This window comes from Xiphophorus maculatus, chromosome 4, assembly GCF_002775205.1.
Source record: "Xiphophorus maculatus strain JP 163 A chromosome 4, X_maculatus-5.0-male, whole genome shotgun sequence".
NCBI classification, from domain to species: domain Eukaryota; kingdom Metazoa; phylum Chordata; class Actinopteri; order Cyprinodontiformes; family Poeciliidae; genus Xiphophorus; species Xiphophorus maculatus.
Window position 1 is genome coordinate 19,733,817 of NC_036446.1, and position 21,793 is coordinate 19,755,609.

Consider the following 21,793-nt stretch of genomic DNA (forward strand, 5'->3'; position numbering starts at 1 on the left):
CAGGGAGAAGGCGGCTTCTGTGTCCTAGAAATGGATGTGCTATTCTACCCCAGAACAAAAGCAAAAGACCTTGAGACTTGAGACTGGTCAAACTGTGAAACCGACACAGGCGACAGAAAAAAAAAACAATTAAAGTTTGCAAGGGCAATCAAGGACAAATATTTCAGTCCTTAAAAGCATCAGAACACAGGTATGTGGTGTGATGTAAATAAAATGGAAGCGTTAGCTGATAAAGACATTTGTTACCTTTTGAAGCAAACAGGGGGAAACTTGCAAGCATGAGAACATTATGCTGTTAAGTTTAAGAGTGACAGTGTCATGGTGTGGAGGTGCGTTATTGTAGAAGGACTAGTAAACACTGCCCAAAATACATATCATCATTAGCAAGCAAAAGTTAAGCAGTGTTTAGAGGAACATCCTAAGGCATCAGCCATGAAGCTAAAGCTTAGGCAAAAATGGGTTGTGTTTTTTTTTTGTGCAGGCTATGTAAATATTTGATTTTATATTTAAATGCATTTATCTCTCAAAGAGCTAACAGAAAGGACAGTTTTGTTAGTCTTTTTAATGGTGTTAGACTTGTGCTTCACCAGCTTACACATAAATATGTAGTTACAGATTAACTAACTGCTAATTTAGGTATTAAAAAAAAACAAAAAACAAACAGACATCCTTTTTCTTATTTTATCAGTTAAAGAAATCAGGTCATTCTTAGCTTTTTTTCCCCAGCTGTTTTCTACAAATTCCTCTCATCTTTAGTCTCATAATTTCCCTCTCTCCTTTTTGTTTTCTTCTCCTCTAACAGTCTCCTCCTCTGTCTCGTCTCCTGTAGGAGCTGCTGTTCAGCGTCTGTGCCCTTAACGTCATCTCCACCATTGTGTGTGCTCTTGCTACCGCAATGTGCTGCATGCAGATGGTGTCGACTGATGTACTGCAGATGGTAAGAGGGATGGAAAGGCGGGTAAAAATAAAAAAATTCCCAACAACTGTTATTTCATATCTCCGAACATACCCGCTACTCATCAGGTAGAGCGCTGTTGTCATCATGTAGTTAACTGCTGTAGCTTGTGATGCAAGAACCCGCTACAGATTTCATCCTGGGAATTTTATGCCTGCTTAAACAAGTTTAAATATTTAAATTGCTGCCTGTGGCTACATGTTTTGTTTGACAACTTTCTACAGAGACTGGAAATCACTAGTCATGCTTTATTTTGAATCCAGCATGACAAACCCAGAGTTCTGGGCTCTGTCATGTTGAAACCAAGTGTTATAGCAGAGCACAGATTCAGAGGCATTACTATAAAGAAAACAGACTAAAAGTCGGGATAAAAAAGTATTCAGGAATGGAGTGTTATGTTATTCAGCAACTGCAAATAATATTGTAAATGAGTTCCTAATTCAGAACAGGATGTCCATTAGTGATATAGAAACGTGGATAGATTGTTACTATGTTTCTGCATTCTTTTAACTGTAAATGTATTTCTATTTCTGCAATCTGCAGGGTAATGCATTGAACTTCAAGCACTGTTTGATAACCAGGATTAATTTGAATGTGTGTATAACTGAATTGGAAACACTTCTTTTATAAAGAACACCTCAACACATCTACAACACATTTAAAAAGAATTGACACTTTCTAAATAAACTGAACTAAACTGAATTGAATCAATTTATTTTCAAAAAATCTATGACAGCCTAACTAAGCTGAAGCCGACTGTATCCCTGCTATAGCATAAGATGCTTAGAAAGAAGGTAAATACAGAAATGAAAGGCAGATGAGCATAAGAGGTTTATATCGCTAACTTTGCAAAACCTCCTTTTAGTTTCTTTAATAAACTTTATCAGTGACCAGAATAATAGATGTGAATATAAATGTAACTGTAGGCTCATTATTTCACTGTGCGGAGTCTATTAAGTAAAGTAACCAGAAAGAAAAAATAAAACCTAAGGATGTAATAAGTTATGTAACAAAAACCTGCTGATGGTTCTTTTTATGTTGCGTTTCAGTTCATGCCGCACAGAGCTCGAGCCTTAAACGCTGAGTGTATGACCCCCCATGGTACCATCCTGCATCAGACCCTGGACTTTGATGAGTTCATTCCTCCGATCCCTCCACCACCGTACTACCCCCCAGAGTACACCTGCACCCCCTCAATGGATGGACAAAGGTGAGAAGCATAATTCTGCTGCGTAATAGCAACGTTTCAATTTATCGGCTTAGAAATTGAGACACTACCCCAGTATGAAAAATGTGATTAATTCCCAACAGCAACAGCCAAGTTGTGATTGTTCAGTTTTTAGATTGTGGATTAGCAGTAAGTCAATAGATATGCTTTGTTGCTACAAATTCCTTAGTAATTCAAAGTAATGTAAACTTTACCTTTGTTTGCCCACTCAATTAAATGCTATCTAATAACAATTAAAAATATACAGTATATATATATGCAAAGATTGTGCTTACCAGTCAAAAGCAGCCTAATACGGTTAATAGAGGACCTCAGTTGAGATGGGGTGAACAGAGTTCTCTGAGTTCTCAAACATTACATTAATATAAATGAAAGCAGGATGCAATTATTTTAAAACACTAGAGATTTGAGTCTGGACGGAGAACAACAAAGGGAAGCAAAGGCGGAAGTAAAAGACAGTAACTCCTGGGGAACCATTTGGAAACAAATCATGATTATAGTAAACATGAGTGGAAATTGAATCCCACAGAGGTAAATATAGAGGCATACATCAGCTGTTGTAATATCATTAAAGATTAAGAAAATCCTGAAAAATCTCAACATTGAATGGCTGTGAAGTTTTAGACCTCTTGCAGCTTTGGCATAATTCTGTGCTGGGACTAACTTCAATATGAAAAGGAGAGAAGACATGACCAAGCTCCAGTAATGCCATGTGAGCCTATATTATTTAATATAGGCTAAAATATAGAGATTACAAAAATAAATCTCCTACTTTCTGCCAGATTAAAATACATTATTCAACGTGGATAAACACAGATGCCACATGCTCAGGATTTAAGAAGACAAGAACAGAAGATCTTCATCAGAGTTGCAAATGTCTGAATCAGTGATTTAATTGGACTTCATTTATACGCATAGCCTGGTTCGAATTTCCTCTTCTGTGAAGGAGCCTGTTCTGCTGAGTGAGAAAAAGGTTTTGGCACAAATTGTCTTGCGATGGATGCGGCATTTTTATTCTGCAGGGTGCTGCTGAATCACTATTTTAAAACAGCCAGGCTCTGCAATAAATGAATCCAAATGTTTAAACTCTTCCCCTACAGTCGAGAGTCCAAACATTTGTCTTCTTATAAAACTAAAATCACAACAAAAGGAGGCCCAGAAGTGCTTTGGAGCTTAAATAATATATGGGGAAAAAAATCAGGAAAAGTTATACTTTAAAAATACAATACCAGCTCAAATCAGTTTCCAAATAGTGTTAGTGTGTAGATAAAACGAAATAGATTACAATATAAATGTATCCAGGTTTTTTTTAATGTTGCATTTTTTTTATATATATATATATTAAAAGATGTGATATGCAGACATTTTTACTATGCAAAGTGGTTGGTCTATGTACACAAAAAGTGTAGCAGATTTTTGAGGTTGTCAAAAATGTTGTATCCATTGGAGTTTTCCTTCTCTGCTTTTTTTAAGCATGCTAGATTTTAAAATGCTGGCAAGCTTTTGGAAATCAGTGTTGAGGTTAATTTACTTTCTTGAGGGAACACACACAGAGACTGCTGCTTTTGTAATGGCAGCTGCATTAGCTTTGCTAAACTCTAATAGAATGTGCTAAGTCATCTTAAAACACCATCTCTGCAATATATTTGACTTTTGTATAAAATTTCTTCAGCTCTCTCGTTGTTACCTTAAGTCAAAATATAAATAATTAATCGCTCACCAAGAGAGCTAGAACAATATTCTTATTCTTACCATTTCCGATGTTGTAATTCTTCATAATCAGCATTTAAGCCTTTAAAATCCTGAAGTTAAACAGTATCTATACATTTCTTATCTCAGTGTGACAATCACTCTGACCACTGGAGAGCTGGAGCATTTCCCCCTATTAAGCTGCTCTGGATGATTAGATGACCTCTCCTCCTTATAACTCCCCCCATTTTCCTCAGTCTTATGAGCTAGAATGCCACAGCTGATGCTATTTGGCTGAAAGCCACATCTATTTGTCAATTATGCCATAAATATCTACAAGGCAGACGAAGCATTTATGGTGTCCCTACTGAAGGCCAGGGATGTGTCATGACATCATAACGGCTCAGATAGTTGGAGGAAATTCGGGCTGTATTTCATGCTCTGCCGCTTTAGCTGAGAATAGGGTTGTAATTAAAAGATATAACGGCACGCTTGGCTGCTTATTCTTAATTGGCACCATATAAAACAGAGGTGGTGTATCTGAATAGGGCAATGATATATATTGCCTGGATTTGAGTGTTTGAGACAAGAGGATGTCTTTCACCCTTTAGTTCTTTGACCAATATTCACGTTTATCAGGCCAGTTAAATGCTTACTAGCATGTGACTGACTTTGCATATTATCCATTATTTCTGCATCCGGTGTTTTATTTGTCTGTAAGAATTTTATCTGTTGCTTGTTTCTGTTTTACAGAGGCTTGCATCTGGACTTTCCACACTCCCCCTTCAGCGCCATCTATGGGGTGCCCATAAATAGCCCGGGAACCCTTTATCCAACTGACCTCCCTCCTCCTTATGAGTCTGTGGTGGGCCAGACCCCGGCCAGCCAGGTGAGGGATACACATACAACTCTGCCTTCAAGCTAGTGTCTACACTGAAAGCAAACAAGCAGTAAAACCACAAGTTGGCTCTTTCCTAAAGAATAAATATTTTTTCAGGTTTTTTTTTTTCTTTTTTTAATTATGTACACAGGCAAATAAGCAAATATAGGATTTACTTGTAATATATTAATACATTACAGATCAACTGTTATTCATAATAAAGTATTTTGCCATTAGGTGTGAAATCAACTTGGGGTATTTTTGAAAATGGGTGTATAACCTATGTGTTTAAATGACACAAATGGAAAAAAAGTGTAACTAACTTATGTGGTTTGTCTGATATTTAACAAATTGATCTTCCTTTATAATGTTTGTGTAATTCAATACCAAAAGATTTTATTCCATTATTTGATTTCATGTACAAGTTAAGTCAAAAGCAACTATGATAGAAATCTGGTTTAGGAATCAAAAGTAGGATAACTTTTCTCAAACAGAAATACATAAGCAGCAGGCAGTCTAAGTGACATCTTCAGGGTATAAAGATAAAAAAACAAACATCCTAAATCAGTCAAGCTACTTAGGGTTTTTGAAATAAAGCTGTTGTCATGCAGCTCTATGTGCAAAATTGTTATTTTCTGAACTGGTGCCCCTTTCCTTTAAAATGAGAAATGAATGTGCGTTGGGTTGTGATAGAGTAACACAGCCCTCTGCAGCCCAGTCAGTAGTATTGCAGGTTAGGTGCTTCACAGCTCAATCAAAACAAAGTCCTGCATCCCTGCTTATATGAAACGCCTGAGGCGTTTTTCAACTAATGATTTTGCTTTTTTCAGGTCACCACCAGTATCGAGCAACAGGCCACTGACAGTCTGTGTGACAGAAACACCACAGCAGGATTCAGCACACAGGGTAACATCTCCACAGAACTAAGGCTGCCAAAATACCCCGTTGAATTTAATTTTATGAAAGTTGTGAAAATTGATCTCATTGTTAATATTATTATGTAATTTTACCTTTATTTTCTCTTTTTCTTATTCATCTTTTGCAGTCACATTTTTGTTTGTCATTTATGTTTGTTTTTTGTTCCTTTTCCTTTTATAATTTTTGTCATTATTTATAACTTCATATGTACACATATTTAAATGATTAATGAAATTATTTTACTAATTATTTTTATTGTTTAATTAAAAATAATAATTTCAATCATTTTTATCCATGTTTTGGATTGGATTATTAATAAATGTCAGTATATTTTTTTATATGCCATAAAAAAATGGCAGAAGAGAGCAATAATTACAAAAGATTTTAAGTCATACTGTAGCTAATCTTTTTTACTTGTACTTAATAATGTCAGCCTCAGTTGACAGTGCATCGCTGATGGTGTCTGAGGTGGCTGACCAGGACCAGACCTGCTCTTCAGAGGACCTGTGCTCCCTGGAGGTGCAGGGCTCCGACTCGTCTCCATTTGGCACCCTGCAGACTGCCCCCACTGACGGAAGCTGCACCAGCCTTGAACTTTGCACGCGTCTCTCTACGCGTTTCCATCGCGGCATGACTCACACCGATGCGCGGCCTAGTGACACGGGATACAGCGAGTCCTCACACACCCAGGACTCCCTGGAACGCTCACCGGATTGGTCCTCAGAAAACTTTAGCAACCTGGACCAGGAGTATTCTGCAGAGAACACACATCCGTGCGAGGAACTGAGGGCTGCAATGCACATTTGTGACGAACTGGCCTCAGCCAAACATTTACCAGAGGAGCCACCAAAAGCCCAGACACATTCCTTGATTAAAGCGAGAATGATGAGCAGGAAGCTCACCTTACCTGTTACTATCCCGCCACCGCCGCAGCCTTGTTCCCCCACCTCAGTGGCCTCTTCTGGTGGAACTTCTGCCATCAGCCCTTTGGCTCCCTCTCTTTCTCCCTCTCCCCCCATCCGGCCACGAGGCCCCAGGCTGTGCTTCAGTGTTTGGTCACCCTCCTCCTCATCACAGCCCCCCTCTACCTCAGCTCAGAGTGGCCAGTCACCATCCGAGAAGCCTCGGGCACTCAGAGCAGCTAGAAGGTATCGCAAACTGGCACGCATTGTCCGTTCCACCAGTGACCCCATCTCCTGCTCCACCCCAACAGGAAGTACGTGCAGAAAATACTTTAAAGGATGTTTAGAGGAGAAATCAGTAAAGTGATCAGTTAGCTCTGAATTGAGGCTCATAGTAAAGTTTTTTGTTTCCCCCTGCAGGACAGAACTGTGGCTGCACCACTGGAAATAACCCAGCTGCTGCAGGTTCAGCTCGTACTTCTCCAGAACAGGGTAAGAGAGTCCAAATGTTTTACATATCTACTGATGAAATGACATTTATGCTCTTTAAATTTGGACGTTTTATGATTTTTGCCTTGTTTTCTAAAAAAAAAAAAAAGAAACTGATTTGTGGTATTTTTTTCTGCTTTATGTACTACTATGTACTATTATATAAATAATAATAAATAACACTGCTTATGCCTTTTTTATACATGTCAGCTACATTAACCTTTTTTTCTGCTACCTTACTTGATTCAATGTAACAAACTCTACAGGGTTTGACCTTCAATATTAGAAGTTACAGTCATTTTCTGTGCTTTAAGAGTTTTTGCATGGTTTCCTTCTCAGAGCCAAGAGATGTTTCATCAGAAGTAGTCGGAGCGAAGCCGGGCCATGTAGCTGTCACAAAGCAGCAGCAGCAGAAGGAGGGAAGGAAAGTGGACATCCACCTTAAACCTCGATCCCTTCACACGCACCCCTCCCATGAGCGCCCGCACTCACTGGCTGACCTTAAGATGTACAAAGACACAAAAATATTAGTGGCCAAATTCCTGGAGCACTCCAGCAGCAGTAGTCTACCTCCAGAAGTCCAGCAGGTTGTCAACAACATCAAGTGTGTGATCAAGTCAGACGAGAAACACATGGAAGAGGCCATCTTCAGTGCCAATGTCATAGATCAGGTAACCAGATTTGACTGTAAATATGTGCAAAGCAATGTTTGATGACATTATTATTAAATGAATACAGAATAATATTCTAAAATTAATCATGAGGAGTTTTCTCTACCTCTGAGGATTCAGAATTTAACTGAATCTAACATGAAATTTGACAATTAAGATGTAAAAGGAGTTGATATTCAAAAATTTTATTTTCTATTATTCAGCTATTCTCACTATTGATTAACTAAAACTAAATAATTCAAGGTGAAACCAAATGGAAACACAAGACTAAATCAGATTAACCTACATATTTATTAAACAAGGAATTAATAACTGTGAAATCACCATATTTGTTGAACATGCAGGCACATCCAAACTCCATCCTGGATTGCAATCCATGATCTTCTTACTTTGACTGTATGTACGTATGTACATACAGTACTATGGAACTATTTTAAGTGATCTACAAGAAAACTGTTCAAAAACTGCAGACTGTGAGCTGGTTTTGCTTTAGGTTTGAGTTGGTTTTGCTGTGGGGGATTTTGTTTGTTTTAAATTTTAGTCAGTTGTATGATGAAGGTCTTGTGAGACTTTATTTCCTCTAACACATTAAGGTTTCCAACTTAGTTTTCTTCATGGAGGCAACTGCAGCAGAAGCATAAGCAGCTTACCAAAGCCTCTCTCTCTTTGTTGTTGTTTTCATGTTGCTAGGTAATGACCCAGCGCATCATTGGCAGTCCAAGGAAACGGGACCACGAGGACATACATCTTCAGAGCTGCGGTGCTTTGAGTTCCTCCCCGTCCCCATCTATGTGCCGCTCAAAACATCACCCACAGAAAACCAGCTCTTCAACTGACCCACAGGGCTCCCCATCCTCTGAACAAGGCCTTGAGTGCAGAGAAACCATTCTCTGACCACTCGGATCAAGACTCTGAGGGCATTCCAGTGTGCTGATGTTGCTGCCCTGTGTGGCAGATGTCTGCGGAGTAATTAATAACTCTCCAGACATTATGGGATCATTGTTTGCTCAGTGTGGCTGCAGTACAAAGCATCTGAAGTGCTCCTATGCTGCTCATAGTGCCCTGTGAGATCATGCCAAGTCATCAGCAAAAATGGTAGCAAACTCCGTCAGAGCCTGCCAGTGTCTGTAGTGGCTTTTTTTTTTCTCATCCGAAACAAATAAAAGAATGTTTTTCTCCCTCAGGGGACCTTTTCTACTGAATTTCATCTCCTTATAAAGAGGAACTAATAACCCAGCTGGTAAGCCTGGATCCGTGACAGACATGCAGAGAAATGTCTGTTGTCTGTGTTCCTCTTGTCCTCATGAGAAACAAATGTGTCTGTACAAAACTGTGAACTGAACTGACAGGACGGACACTGCTGGCCATTGTTTGCTGACTTGTGGAAATGTTTCTGATAAGGTGGTGAATATTTTGTGGTTCAAAAACATCACAAATGTTGATTATTTAACTTACCTCATTGTACTACAATTCTTATCAGTGTTTCAATAAAATATGCATTTTTAGTTTTTTGTTTGCAGAAATCTCTTTTTGTCTTTGTACACCGATGTAGTTATCCTATGTTTTTCTTTTACAAATATACAAACTTGTGAATTGTAGGGATGAAAGTTGTAGGAATTCTAATAGAATTGATCTCCAAGGAAATTGCTTATTTGTTGACAAGATACTCCATCAAAAGTGTTAGATATTAGTAAATACAAACATAACTATAAGCAAAATAAAATGTATAAATAAATAATATTAAATAAGTATACAGTATATTTAATAGTGTAAATATTAGTAATTTGACCAAATCTATAAAAAAAAACAAAAAAACAGTACACTCTGTAACTGCAATGCAGTGACAGGTTTTATTTAGCATGGTATATGAGCTAACTTAGAAATTGGCATGTGAAACTTGTTTTTTATTCTTACATTTTTTTTAATACTGTATGAACTAGTAGCCTGTCCAGGGTAAACTTTATCACTTGCTTATTGGCATTTAGAAACAGCTCTCTCATGACATTGGACAGTATTAGCGGGGTTAAGAAAATAAATAGATGGACGAAATCTCACTGTTAGATATCCTTTGAAAATTTTTTATTGTTACATGAGATAGCTTTTTGTGCATTTTCAAATTACTGCACTGATATATTAGAAATACCCTTTACTGTCCCAAAAAGGGAAAATTCAGAATTTACAATTAAGGACTCTTATTGTGAAATTAACCGGAAATTGTGCGAAGTGCTTCCAGCTAACTTAACCCGAACATAGGATGTTTGTAGGTAAAGAATAGTGAGATAGATTGAAAGGTTGCGCCCGGCTTGCATTGTTTATGCGTTTAGTTGCTATGCGATGGTTTTGTTTAAGGTTTAATAAAGAAAAGGGTTTTTTCTCCGACAGTAGCTGGTGCTTCTCTGGCATCTCTGTGGCTGCAGCGTTAGCTAGAGTCACGAGATTAGCTGGACTTTGATATGAGCTAACGCCGACGTCAGATCAGAAACCAGGATCTCCGTGGGACCTTTCGTGCAAAACTGCGAGCTTACAATCCCAGGAGCTCTTAAAACGCTCAGTACGTGTCGTGTCGTGTTTTACCAGAAAAACAATGACCGTGGCCCTGGCTAAAGGAGACAGTTAGCAGGAGCTTGTGTGGTGTCTGGTGTTCTCGCAGCCCACTGCCACGGCGCCTCGTTGCAGTCCACGTCGAGTCTCATCTGCTGTTTCACAGGCCACGTCCCCGCGGGCGTAGTTCACAGAGAAGATGCCGAGTGTGCGGAAGGGGACGGAGAGTAGATACGCGTAGAAATGTGAAAAGCCTTCATCGTTTGTGACTGTGTGTGTGTGTATATATGTGTTTGTAGCGTTTGTTTCCGACGGCATGTCACGCACACAGCTGTGTTTTACGTCGGGATAACACACTCCGAGCTGCGGTAGCGACCTGTAGTGACGTTAGGCTTTTAGTGTGCATGTGTTTGAAATGATTGGGTTTGGTGCAAACCGACGAGGAGGCCGCATGCCGTCCTTCATCCTCGTCTTTCTGATGGTCATCATCGGCGTGCTGGCTTTCAACTACTGGACGGTGTCCAGCAAGCACGGGCATCTGCTGGACGAACTGGCGGAGATACAGACGCAGGTGAAGCGCTCGGACGCGGCGCGGAGCCGCCTGGAGAAGCGCAACTCGGAGCTGATAGTGCAGGTGGACACGCACAAGAAACAGATCGACCAGAAGGATGGAGACTACAGCTTGCTGGAGGGCAAGCTCCAGGCCAGAGAGGGGGCCATCAAGAAGTGCTCAGATGAGAAGGTAAACTTGGATTCTGGCTTTGTTTGACCCGGTCTGGCTGTCGTGACACGTGTACCAGAGATGTCACCAAAGAACTGTCCACAGAGAGAGTAAAGATGCAATTTAATAGTAAAAGGATGGATAAATATTTATACCAGAGGTAATCACTGTGGTAAATCTATTTCAGGAAAAGCCAATGAGCAAAACCACAGTAAAATGGTTTTGGTTTATGGAAATGTTGTGTATTACTCAGAACAAAAGGCTGTCGTGGTTATTTTTTTTTTAAATAAAATGCTTCTAGAAGAGACACAGAATCCTAATTATATTCTGAAAGTAAATCTTAGGTCATGACCTATGATTACATACTTGTAGAACATAGTTTACAGTTAAAGGTACATGCACAGCAGTATCTCTTTGACCTCCTGGATCACAGAGATGCTGTGTCGACACTTGGAGGTGAGTAGAGAAACATTGTGAAAGGATAACCTTCAGAGCCCAGAGGGAAATTACACATGTTCAACCTTTCCTGTTCTCTATGGCCGACTTCATGCTTTTCCTGTTCCTCCTTTCGGCTGACATTCGGTTTTTGCCACATTCGGGAGCAACACCAATTTGCAGCTTCATAATATCTTCATTATGTTGCTTAGAAAAGTCTGTACAAACTTTCGCTTGATTAGGATCTCATTCATTCTCACTGTTGCACCACTTTAACCGCTTTCTCTCAAGATCTGCTTCACCCGATGTTTTTCTATATAATCGCCACGTTGCACGCTTAAATGCTTGGCGTCCTCAAGCCCAGCATTTATGAAAGTATCTCATCCTCTCTTTATGTAGAAAGGATTGTGGAAGCCATAAGTACATTTATTTACTTATTTGTTCTACTTGGTTTAAAAATATATATATTACTCCATAATGTTTTTTGCTTCCTGACTGTGTTGGCATAATGCCATCCACAAAGTGTTCAGGAAAATATCCATTGTTGCTCTTTTGTTTGTCTGCCACGCATCATCCATGGTTCGCAAGTTGTATACTTTCATTTTTGCTTTTGTGAAATGTCTTCACAAAAGTAAAGACATTTCATTGTGTCTTTACTTTATTTTCTTCATTGAAGGTGACGTTGTCTTCAACCTGTAAACCAGCATACTTTGCTGGTTTCTATCACAAAGCTCAGAAAGAGTTGCTCAGATCATGTACAGTACGTTCAGTGTGTGGTTTGGGGATGTGGTCAAATCGTTGATTTATCTGACTGTAATATTCTGTGCCACTTTGTAGTCTGTACAGAAAGTTAGAGCTGGTAGTTTTTGCTACTAACTAAAGATGAGCATCTGAAGGCAAAAGAACCAGGTGGTTTAGGTGGAAACACCTTTCAGACTAGACTAAAGTCAATATTTGCATTTAAGTTGTCCTTAGCTACTGCAAATAGTAGATTTTCCCAGCTTCTTCTTTAAAGAGGCTGCTATGCGCACGGCCCTGGTGACCAGAGAAGTATAATTTCTAATGAATAGAAACTATACACAAATTTATGAGATCTGTTTTGTTTTTTGGTCATTTTCCTGTCCAGTATGCTGTTTTAAACCAAACTGCATATTTTTCCCTGCATTTTAAAAATTTGTTTATAAACCCAGTTAGTACTGTAAGAAATTTACATTAAAGGAAATTTGCTTAAAATAATCTCACTATATGGAGAGGAGACGGAGCTTCAGGTCACAACAGTGTTTCTGAAATTAAGCTGGAAGTTTGCATTGACTAACGCTCCACCTTTTCCTATGTAAACATCCCACCCTTGTTTTTACAGAAGTGCGTAAAGCGAGAGGCCTGCAGTTACAGTAATCAAGTGGTGTATTTATTGAAAGTTATTGTTCAGCTGAGTCCCTTTTTCTAGTCAAGTTCTTTGTCATATGCCTCTGAAAATAATTTAATGTCTAGTTTATGCTTGTAAATCTAATAAGTCATTAAATAAGACTAAAAAGCTAGGGACCAGGTTTTGGGAATAATGTATTTAGTCTCAAAGAACCAAGTATGGCTCTTGTTCAGTACAAGACATTCAAGACAAACCTGCTCGTCTTGCTTTTCCTAGAATAAATAGCATTAAGCTGTTGAGTCCTGAGGGTTTCTGCCGTGTAAGCTTTTTGTTTGGACAAGTTCTTGTTGTCAAAATGTAACACGTTTCATAATTCCTGGATATATATATATTTTTTCCTTTTGCCACAGGTGAAGTTGCAGACTGACGTCACGTCCCAAATGGCCGAGGTGCAGAGACTTAGAGGTAAGACCAGACCAGCAGAGGGCGCTGTCAAGCTGAAGCTGATGTTTGTTTCAGTTCTTAGAAATTTACCCCTTTCCAACTTCATTGTGTTTGCATGGTGGTGTCGCTGCAAGCAGAGCAGCTGACGGAGCTGAAGCAAGAGTTCATGAAGCAAGAAGAGCAGCTGAGAGAAGTGAAGAAAAATGGCACTAGTTTGGAGAGAAAACTGGAGTATGAGAGGTATTTGATTCACTTCATATTATCTGCTTCAGTGACTGCCTGGTTTTTTTGTCTTTTTTTATGCAACGTAAGTAAATTGTAGGAAACAATTTGCCTCTTTTTGAAAAGATAGGTTTTTAATCATATTATGCTTTTTAAAAGCATGTGGAACAGCTTTAGTATCATGGTACTTAAATGTAATGGCTCCTCGTGTCAAAGCTTGGTATGTAATGTGTTAAATTAGTAACAGTTTAGCTAATATAGGAATGAAATCCTCTGTACTGTGTGAAACAAATTTAATTCCATGAAAATCGTATTTGCAATCCCAGTCACATTGTTTGCATTCAGTGTAGCAATATAATATAAGCTTCTCCTTTTTTCTCTCATTTTTATTTGGATAAGTCATCTAGACAATGTTAACTTGGCCTTGTTTTGTTTTTGTATGAAATCAGTTCTATAGCATGCTGAAATGACCCAGAATGACATGGATATAATATAGAAATGTGTGTGTGTGCGTGTGTGTGTGTGTGTGTTTTCCAGTTTGCAGTGTGGGCGTCAGATTGCACAGCTTAAGGGAGAGTATGAAGAAGCCAAAAAAGCCCTGGAGAAAGAAGTGTCAAGGCTGAGACTGGTTAGTTTTAGTAAACCTTGATTAACATTCCAGCTATTCTGGTAATTATGCCTTTCTATGTTGTCGTAAAAAGTCTGGAATTTGAATTCAGTATTTTCCATTTTTGGAGTGTATCCTTACGTTCTTCCCCCCTTATGTCTTTCCTTCTTTTCTTTTTTGCTTTCTTCCTTTTTTTCTTGAGACCTGTATTCTCTTCCATTCTTGGTTTTAGTTCTTTCCCACATTCTTGCTTTTCTTGTGTCCTACCCACCTTCCATTATTGTCTTTCTTTCCTATCTTACTTTTGTACTTTCCTTTTTCTGCCTTGTTCTTCTTTTCTTTAAATGTCGCTCCTCCTTTCTTGTTCCCTTCCTTTCTCACTTTCATTGTGTCTTTACTTTATTTTCTTACTAATTTATGCCCCTTATTTTCTTCCTTCCTCTCAGTCTCTGTTCATGCCAGTCCCATATATAAAACCTGAACCTCTGTATTTAATGGTTAACTTTGTGTTTAATGTTTTTAAATGAGCATTAAGTCTGTAGAACTCTGAAAACTGGAATATGTAAAAAAATTAAAACCTCAAAGGTTTATATAGGAAGGTCCTGTCTCCATGTTGCATTCCTAATTTATTCAGCAGTGTAGTATTTATATATAGCTCTTGTTTGTTTTTTTTATTGCTAGAACTGTTCCAAATAATTTTAATATTTAGTTTCCTCGTATTTCTACTTTGTTCAAACTTTCTATTCTGTGCTCTTCCATGTTTCCCTCAGGCTTACACTTGTTCCTGTCTCTTGTTTATCTCTCTGTAATCTAGTCTATAGTTGGTAGCCAGGTCAATGTGGGGGCAGGAAAGCATGCAGGGGAAGCAGGAGGTGCAGATGTGAATGGAGAGCGCCAGACGGTGGCCACTCACCAACATGACAGGCACTCAGAGATAAAAGGTAGATTGAGCGTGCCATTTTAAATCTGATCATCTATAGCAAAAATCTAAAATCTTTTCCTGGTGCTTAGATTGTTATGCACTTGTTGCATATACTGATTGGTTAAAAATTATTAAATACTTTTATTTTTTATTTATTTTTATTTCATCTCATTCCTTTGTTGCAGAAGAAATGGGCAAACCTGGCAGCGATGCTGGCATGCCTGGAATTGAAGACAGTGAGGTGGGAAAAATGGATGAAGTTCAGTTTGGTAAGCATTCATTCTAAATATTGGAGACAATTTTTTGTTTTGCACACCAAACACTCTGCCAACTGTTTATATTATGACTGTGCCATATTGCTGGACCAGCTCATTAGGAGTCTATTGATTGCATAGTAAAGTCAAACAATTATCAATACATTTAAAGTTGCTTTTCTTTCTTTTATCTCCTAAAATTTACTGCCCTGTTCAAATTGTTATGGGAATAACAAACATAAAAGTGGCTGAGACCACTTTATTGGGTTATATGTTGCAACATAAACACTCACTTTATCTTTATTTTTATTTAAAGCCTTGAAGAAGCCCGCCATCACTCAGAAGCAGAACGAGGCACCTGATGTCGGAGCCGCAGCTGGTGCTGGTCCTGGCCCGGAAGCAGCCGATGGTGCCGGAGGTCAAGGCATGCTGTTGGACCAGCCCAGGCTCCAGCAGGACCGGCTAGAGGGCCGAGCAGTGGGGCTCGCACCCCCAGTCATCATTAAACAGGAAGACAAGCCAATAGTGTTTGAAGAAGATAACAAGGCAGACGAGCTGGGAGAACAGCAAAGGCAAAACCCAGGTACAGTCTGACTCTGCAGCACGCGAATCTTTAAAAAAAAAAGAAAAAAAATCAAGTACTTCAAGAATTCACATGATATAAAATTGTGCTTTTGTGAAAAAAACTAATTCTCGAAATGCAATTCTTGATGATGACTTGTGAAGGAGTTATGATTCGTTTTGTTTTCCCTCTGACCTTCAAGTAGACAGCAAACATTTGAAGATGATTCCTCTGCCTCACGATAACGCCCAGGTGCCCAAGCCCATCCAGCTGCAACGCGCCAAAGACCAAGTCCCTGCGGAGCAGCTGCACCACCGCCAAAGTGAGTTTCATTTTGTGAATATTAAAACTGGCGGTGGGGAAGGTGGTTTGAGATGTATTCTGTCTTAAAGGGCACATATTCATGGCATTAGGGATTCTTGCGACTTGTCTTTGTCCTAACTCACTCCAGAGCAGGATCCAATTTTCCATGGTGCCATTTGTGTGATTTTTGCCACTTGCTCAGTGGATATCTGAGTCATTTTGTGAACATGAGTTGGAGTAGAATCAGGGAGTTGAGAGAACCCTGGATTACAGAAAAGAGGAGACAAATAACACACACACAGCTGCCAGATTATCTTTTTCAGGTGCCTGGCTTCTGCTTTGCTCTGCTGCCTTTGATTCTTCCTCCTCCTCCTTTTTAAATTGATTTCTCCTTTATCTCCCTTGTGCCTCTCTGCCAGGGATCTTTTCAGTCTTGTAAAGGAAACATAAGTCCGTAGCACCCAGGTGCTTTTTCTCTAAAAAAGTGTGACAGCAATCTGAAAAAGCTGGACCTCATTATTTATTTACTTAGCTTTCGACATGCCTAAAACTTGAGCTACTGTAGTCAAGTTTTGGAACGTTACCACAGAAGTCATTGTTATTATTGTTTATTTTACAAATACAAATCAAATTTCTTTCAGACCCTTGAAACAATACTTTCAGGGATCTGCTGTGCAGTCATCACATGCTGCATCCATGGCAACCAAAAGGGGTCATCTGTATGTGGCTGGTGATTACATACTTTCCATCTCCATGCTGAGAATAATTACCAAATGGGGTTAAGGAATGAGGAGTAGAGTGAGGAACTCCATCAGCATCATTACCTGATGATGTTAGAGCGATGGAAACTGGCATAATGTCCTCGGCCCCTCCTTCCGTTTTGCCTCCTTACTCCTCCGCCACAGCCTCACTCCTCTTCTTCTTCCCTCTGGCTGTTGACCCCATCCAAACCCTCAACCTTCTGTTGTCAGAAATGTAACATTGTGTTGTGCTCTGGCCATATACACCATATACTTGCAATGGTTCATGATATGTATCTTTGAGCTATTTCATAAAACTGGTTGATCATTGGTGGATGTAATAGTTCATACATTTGCTGACTTTGGAGAGAGTCGAGATTCACCAGGGAGCAATGTAACAATTCAGGAAAGATTTAGAAAAACAAAGCCTGATAGAAATATGCTTGACATATTATGGCAACTTGTTCAAGCATATTGCATCTAAAGAGTTATGTGGTAAACTTATGCTTATATCTTGTGGAGGTTGAGACTATTCAATATAGAACATTTTAATCAACACAAGTAACTGAAAATGTAGGAAAAATCAAAGAATTGTACATTATCAATTGCATGAATGTACAAAAGTTTTTGCAGAAGTGATTGATTTGTTTATTTATTTATTTATTTATGTGCACAAGTGATTCAATGATTTGAAGATTGAATAAGTAGTTTTAAGAGTTTCAGTTCTAACCTGAGAAATGGACCAAAGTGTCTAAGAGAAATGGTTAAAATAAAATAAAATTTCTCTTTTCCAACAAAAATCATACATCTCTGCTGCGCTGCTGTCATTGAGTGGACTCAACAGATGTTTCAGTTGCCACTCAGTTCTTCTTTTAAGAAAAAAAATGTCGGTGTAAAGACGGCACTATTTTTTCTGTTTTTTTTCTTTTTCATGGTTTTGCTGCTTCAGTCCATCTAAGGCTTTCCTCCTCAGAAATGCCTGTCTTCCAAATTAAAACCTTTCTCCATGTATTAACCTCATCCTCTGTGTACCATCACTCACTCCTCCAAGCATTCGTTATTACTTGGTTTCTCCCCGTCCCCACACACACCTATTGCCTCCCACCACGACTGCCGCTGCTTCCCTTCTTTCCTGACGAGGCCCTTCTCTGCCTCCTGCAGGCCGGTTCTTTGATGAGAACGAGTCCCCAGTAGATCCGCAGCACGGCTCTAAGCTGGCGGACTACAATGGGGACGACGGGAACGTTGGTGAGTATGAGGCCGACAAGCAGGCCGAGCTGGCCTACAATGAGGAAGAGGATGGTGATGGTGGGGAGGAAGACGTTCAAGGTGAGCCAGGCCTGAGCCCCGGAGCTGTGGACTGTGTGTCCAGTGTGTATCCACCATTCCTACCGTGTTTCCTCCTCCACCCCTCATTCTGCTGCAGCCCTGCTGCACTGGTCCAGAGTAGCTCACAGTACCCCGAGTCTGGTCGTTGGATCAAAAATAAGTACAAATGTTCATTAAAAATAATTTTAAAAAACATGGGGGGTTTTTATACAGGGAAAATTTGACCCTTGAACTTGCGGTTCTGTGAGAGTTATTCAGTTGCCATCTAGTATTTTCCATCGTGCCTGTGCTTCTTTTTAGCTAAACCACCTGTCTGTGCCCACCAAACATCTGACCTACATCTAAACCAGTAGATATATATAGCTCACTGTGTTACTGAATGTTTCTGTGTTCTCCTTGTAACATTGAAGTGCATGCCTCTTATTTGTTTTTGTGATTGCTTCCTAACACTGTTTCCTTTCATTGCCTCCTTCGCTATAGAAAAGTGTTTTAAATAATTGATGTGTGCGAAAGAAACGTCCTGACATGCCACTTGAACATAGTTTTGTCATGTATATTCTTGTTCTACCTTATGAATAACAGATTTATTTTGTGCATGATTAATGTATACATTTGATTGTTTTTAAAAAAATATATATAGAAGGTCCTTTTTATTTTGTCTTCTGGAAATTGGGGACTTAAAGTTCCTAATCAGTCTGGAAAAGTTTGGAATTTGACTCAAGAACTAGGAAAAGAAAATGTAAATATATAGCTATACTTGCATAACAATATGATATTAGACTTTATTCCCCATTTTGTAGTTTCTTTTGTCTTTCCTTTCTTCCTTTTTTGATACCTTCTTTCCTTCTTCCTTTTGTCCTGTATTCTTTTTTTTATTCAATTAAAATATAAAATACATGCTGATCTCATAGGAAAATTTCTTCCTTCCTTATCTCCCTTTTTTCTTATTCTTTATCTACCTTTATGCCTTTTCTACTATGTCTTCTTCCTTCCTTGCTTGCTCCTTTTTTTTCAGGTTTTATGTTGAAAGCCTGCCCTATAGAAATATCGGCCATAGATTTATAGTGCATATCAATATTAAACATTTCCTTTCACTTGGTAATTAATCTCTAATGTTGGTTTGACCTCCTTTTCTTTTCCAGATGACGACGATCGGGACATTCAGGACAGAGACCGAGCTGTGGATTATGGGAAAAGACATCAAAACAATGACATTCTTTGAAAAGAAACTCACTCAGCTATAACTTATTAAAAAAACTTCCTTCCTCTGCAATCGAGGTGTCTCCTGATAAATTAGTTGCAGCACCACCTTGTCTAAGCACTTACAGCGGACTTCTTTAGTGTCATGGACTGTTTTGACACATTCAAACTAATTCTGAATAATAATACAAATTAAACACGGCATTCTCCTGAGCTGCTATATAATTGCTAATGTTTTTTTTTTTAAGTTTTGATAGTAGGGATGATGTGCTGTGGTCACTGCATTTTGGTACAGGATAACTTCAGGTCATCATAGACTGTTCTCGGAGAGTTCGATACTTTGAATCAAATCATCTTTTCTTTAGCTACTTTCTCTTTGCTTTTGCTTGATATATAAAAAAAACTGCTTCCTGGGATAGTCGTCAAACAAACTAATCTGGGATGGGATGCCTACAATGAAGACTATTTTTTCTTTTACTGGAGGGGAAGATTCAGTTGCCAAGGACTTTACCGCCTATTAAACCTCTTTGTTTTTGTGACAGAGACCCAGAAGTGCTCCTCATTCTGTTTTTAAATGCCACTGCATGTGAAACAAAGTGTTCAGTCATCAAAACTAAGCAACACACTTGCTGCTTAAGCAATACTTAGGATGGTGTTAGGAGCAGACGTTACACATGCTTCCACCAATGAGGTCTCTTGGATTTTGATGTAGTTCAACTGTTAACATTTGTACCAAGGGAATAATTCCTCACCTTTGGGGAAATCTGTAAAACCAGAAATCAGTTGTTTGTGCAACCTGGACAAAAGATTTCTCACTGAAAAGCGCATTGAATGTAATTTAATTTTATTAAAGGTGATGCTTCATGTCTTTTGTCACTTGTTGCGCTTGCAGATTGGCAGTAGGAGTGATAGTTTTGTCATCACTAACGAGATGGGTTTAGTTGACACGGCTTCTAATGTAAACAACCTCTGAAATATTGTATTTATCAGAAATATTCCTCATTGCCTTGCTTGATGGAATTAACAAATACTAAGTTTTGTTATAAAATCATTTTTCTGTAAATGCTTTATTTTGGAAGCTATTTTGACAAAGGGTCAGTTACTGTATATAAATGTGGAAACTTCAGGAACTAACACAAAAATATCTAATTACATACTGTAATTTTGTTTGCTCTTGCCATTAAGTTTAAATGTGACATTTACATTTTCAAGAGTCTGTGTTTACTTTCCCTTGTTTTCAAAGGTATTTCTTACATTGTATGTAATGAGCATGAGTATTTTACAGACTGATCAGTTTTAGCCATGAAAAATAATTTTCTTCTGCATTCATTGGCAGGTTAATGGTAATAAAGATGAACAATAAACTTCCCAAAAACCATATTAAATCAATTTTAATAACCTTGGTTAAAGTTCAAAATACAGCATTAAAACGTTTGAAGTACAAAAACTTCATATTATACAGTTATATGAAAATTATTGGTATTTTCCAGTTCTGGGTTTGTATGGTAATCATTTGTGCTAACTGAGCTTGTTTCTTTGTTTATGTTAATGATTGAAACTGTAAGGTCTGAAATACATTGCTTCAACAGTGACCTTTTTTTTAATGACTTTTTTTTTCTTCTTTTTTTTTTGTTTACATCTGCCTGTGATGCATTTACTGCATCATCAGACTCCCAAGGACTCAGACTTGTTTCCTATTTAGCTTGGATGTACACTGCAGTTACCAGATCATTGCTGTGCAACAATGTTGGAGTTAAGATTTGCAGTGCTAAGGTAAATACCATTAGTTGTATATGCCATGCAGTGAGTGTATGCAAGAAAAAACCTAAGACACGGTAATTGTACTAAAATGCATTTACATTCCTACATTTTAAAATGTAGTCATCTTATTAAATGTCGTGGGTATGTTCTAATTTTCAGTCTATTAGCTGCTAATAATTATCTAACTATTAGTTAGGGAATTGAAATGTACCATCTCCTTGTTTTATGCTTGGTTTCAGTTGTAAAACAGATTTCAGTCTTGGGAACTAGTTTGCAAAAGTTTGTAAAGTTAAATGATTTTGGGTCCAAATTCAAACAAAAACTAGGATAGCTAATTTGTGTTTACTCAACCTAAGTTAGTGTAAGCTAAACTTCAAGTTACTGAGGAAGTTAACCTTTGTATTCCAATTAATTTAAATGTAACTTGCTGAAACTTGAGATAAGTAATGTTATTACATGTAGGATTGTTACGTTTATTTAATAAATACTGTTTCTGGTCATTTTTCAGTCAATTTCAGCGAATCTCCTGTTTTTATATTTGTACTTGGATGTTAAACATAAGCCCATTTGAAAAATGCAGAATTTCCGGTCTGGAAAATTGTTTCAACGTTGTTTATTATATGAAGTAAAATGATTTTTTTTTAAGAGAACAAA

At 38.4% G+C, this 21,793-nt stretch overlaps 2 protein-coding genes across 9 annotated transcripts in view; both read left to right on the forward strand.

Annotated features, from left to right (window-relative positions):
- fam189a1 (family with sequence similarity 189 member A1) overlaps positions 1–9,241 on the forward strand; it is a 92,159-nt gene extending 82,918 nt beyond the window's left edge. For all 3 annotated transcript variants that reach the window (XM_023332648.1, XM_023332649.1, XM_023332650.1), the window contains 8 exons: positions 830–937; positions 2,005–2,165; positions 4,626–4,761; positions 5,583–5,658; positions 6,104–6,886; positions 6,993–7,064; positions 7,401–7,732; positions 8,423–9,241. In XM_023332648.1, coding sequence (XP_023188416.1) covers positions 830–937; positions 2,005–2,165; positions 4,626–4,761; positions 5,583–5,658; positions 6,104–6,886; positions 6,993–7,064; positions 7,401–7,732; positions 8,423–8,626 — 1,872 coding nt within the window. In that variant the 3' untranslated portion in view covers positions 8,627–9,241. The remainder of the gene's footprint in view (positions 1–829; positions 938–2,004; positions 2,166–4,625; positions 4,762–5,582; positions 5,659–6,103; positions 6,887–6,992; positions 7,065–7,400; positions 7,733–8,422) is intronic.
- A 702-nt stretch (positions 9,242–9,943) lies between these two features.
- On the forward strand, positions 9,944–21,648 carry casc4 (cancer susceptibility 4). Of its 6 annotated transcripts, XM_023332399.1 has the most exons (10): positions 9,945–11,015; positions 13,206–13,260; positions 13,377–13,479; positions 13,999–14,089; positions 14,883–15,009; positions 15,176–15,259; positions 15,561–15,827; positions 16,009–16,128; positions 18,011–18,178; positions 19,321–21,648. In XM_023332399.1, the coding sequence occupies exons 1-10, from the start codon at positions 10,689–10,691 to the stop codon at positions 19,398–19,400; spliced, it is 1,422 nt and encodes a 473-aa protein (XP_023188167.1). In that variant the 5' UTR covers positions 9,945–10,688; the 3' UTR covers positions 19,401–21,648. The 6 variants fall into 6 exon arrangements, with proteins under 6 accessions (XP_023188163.1, XP_023188166.1, XP_023188167.1 ...); XM_023332395.1 differs by having other exon boundaries at positions 9,944–11,015; positions 18,011–19,413; XM_023332398.1 differs by having other exon boundaries at positions 9,944–11,015; positions 15,179–15,259; positions 18,011–19,413.
- The last annotated feature ends 145 nt before the right edge of the window (positions 21,649–21,793 follow it).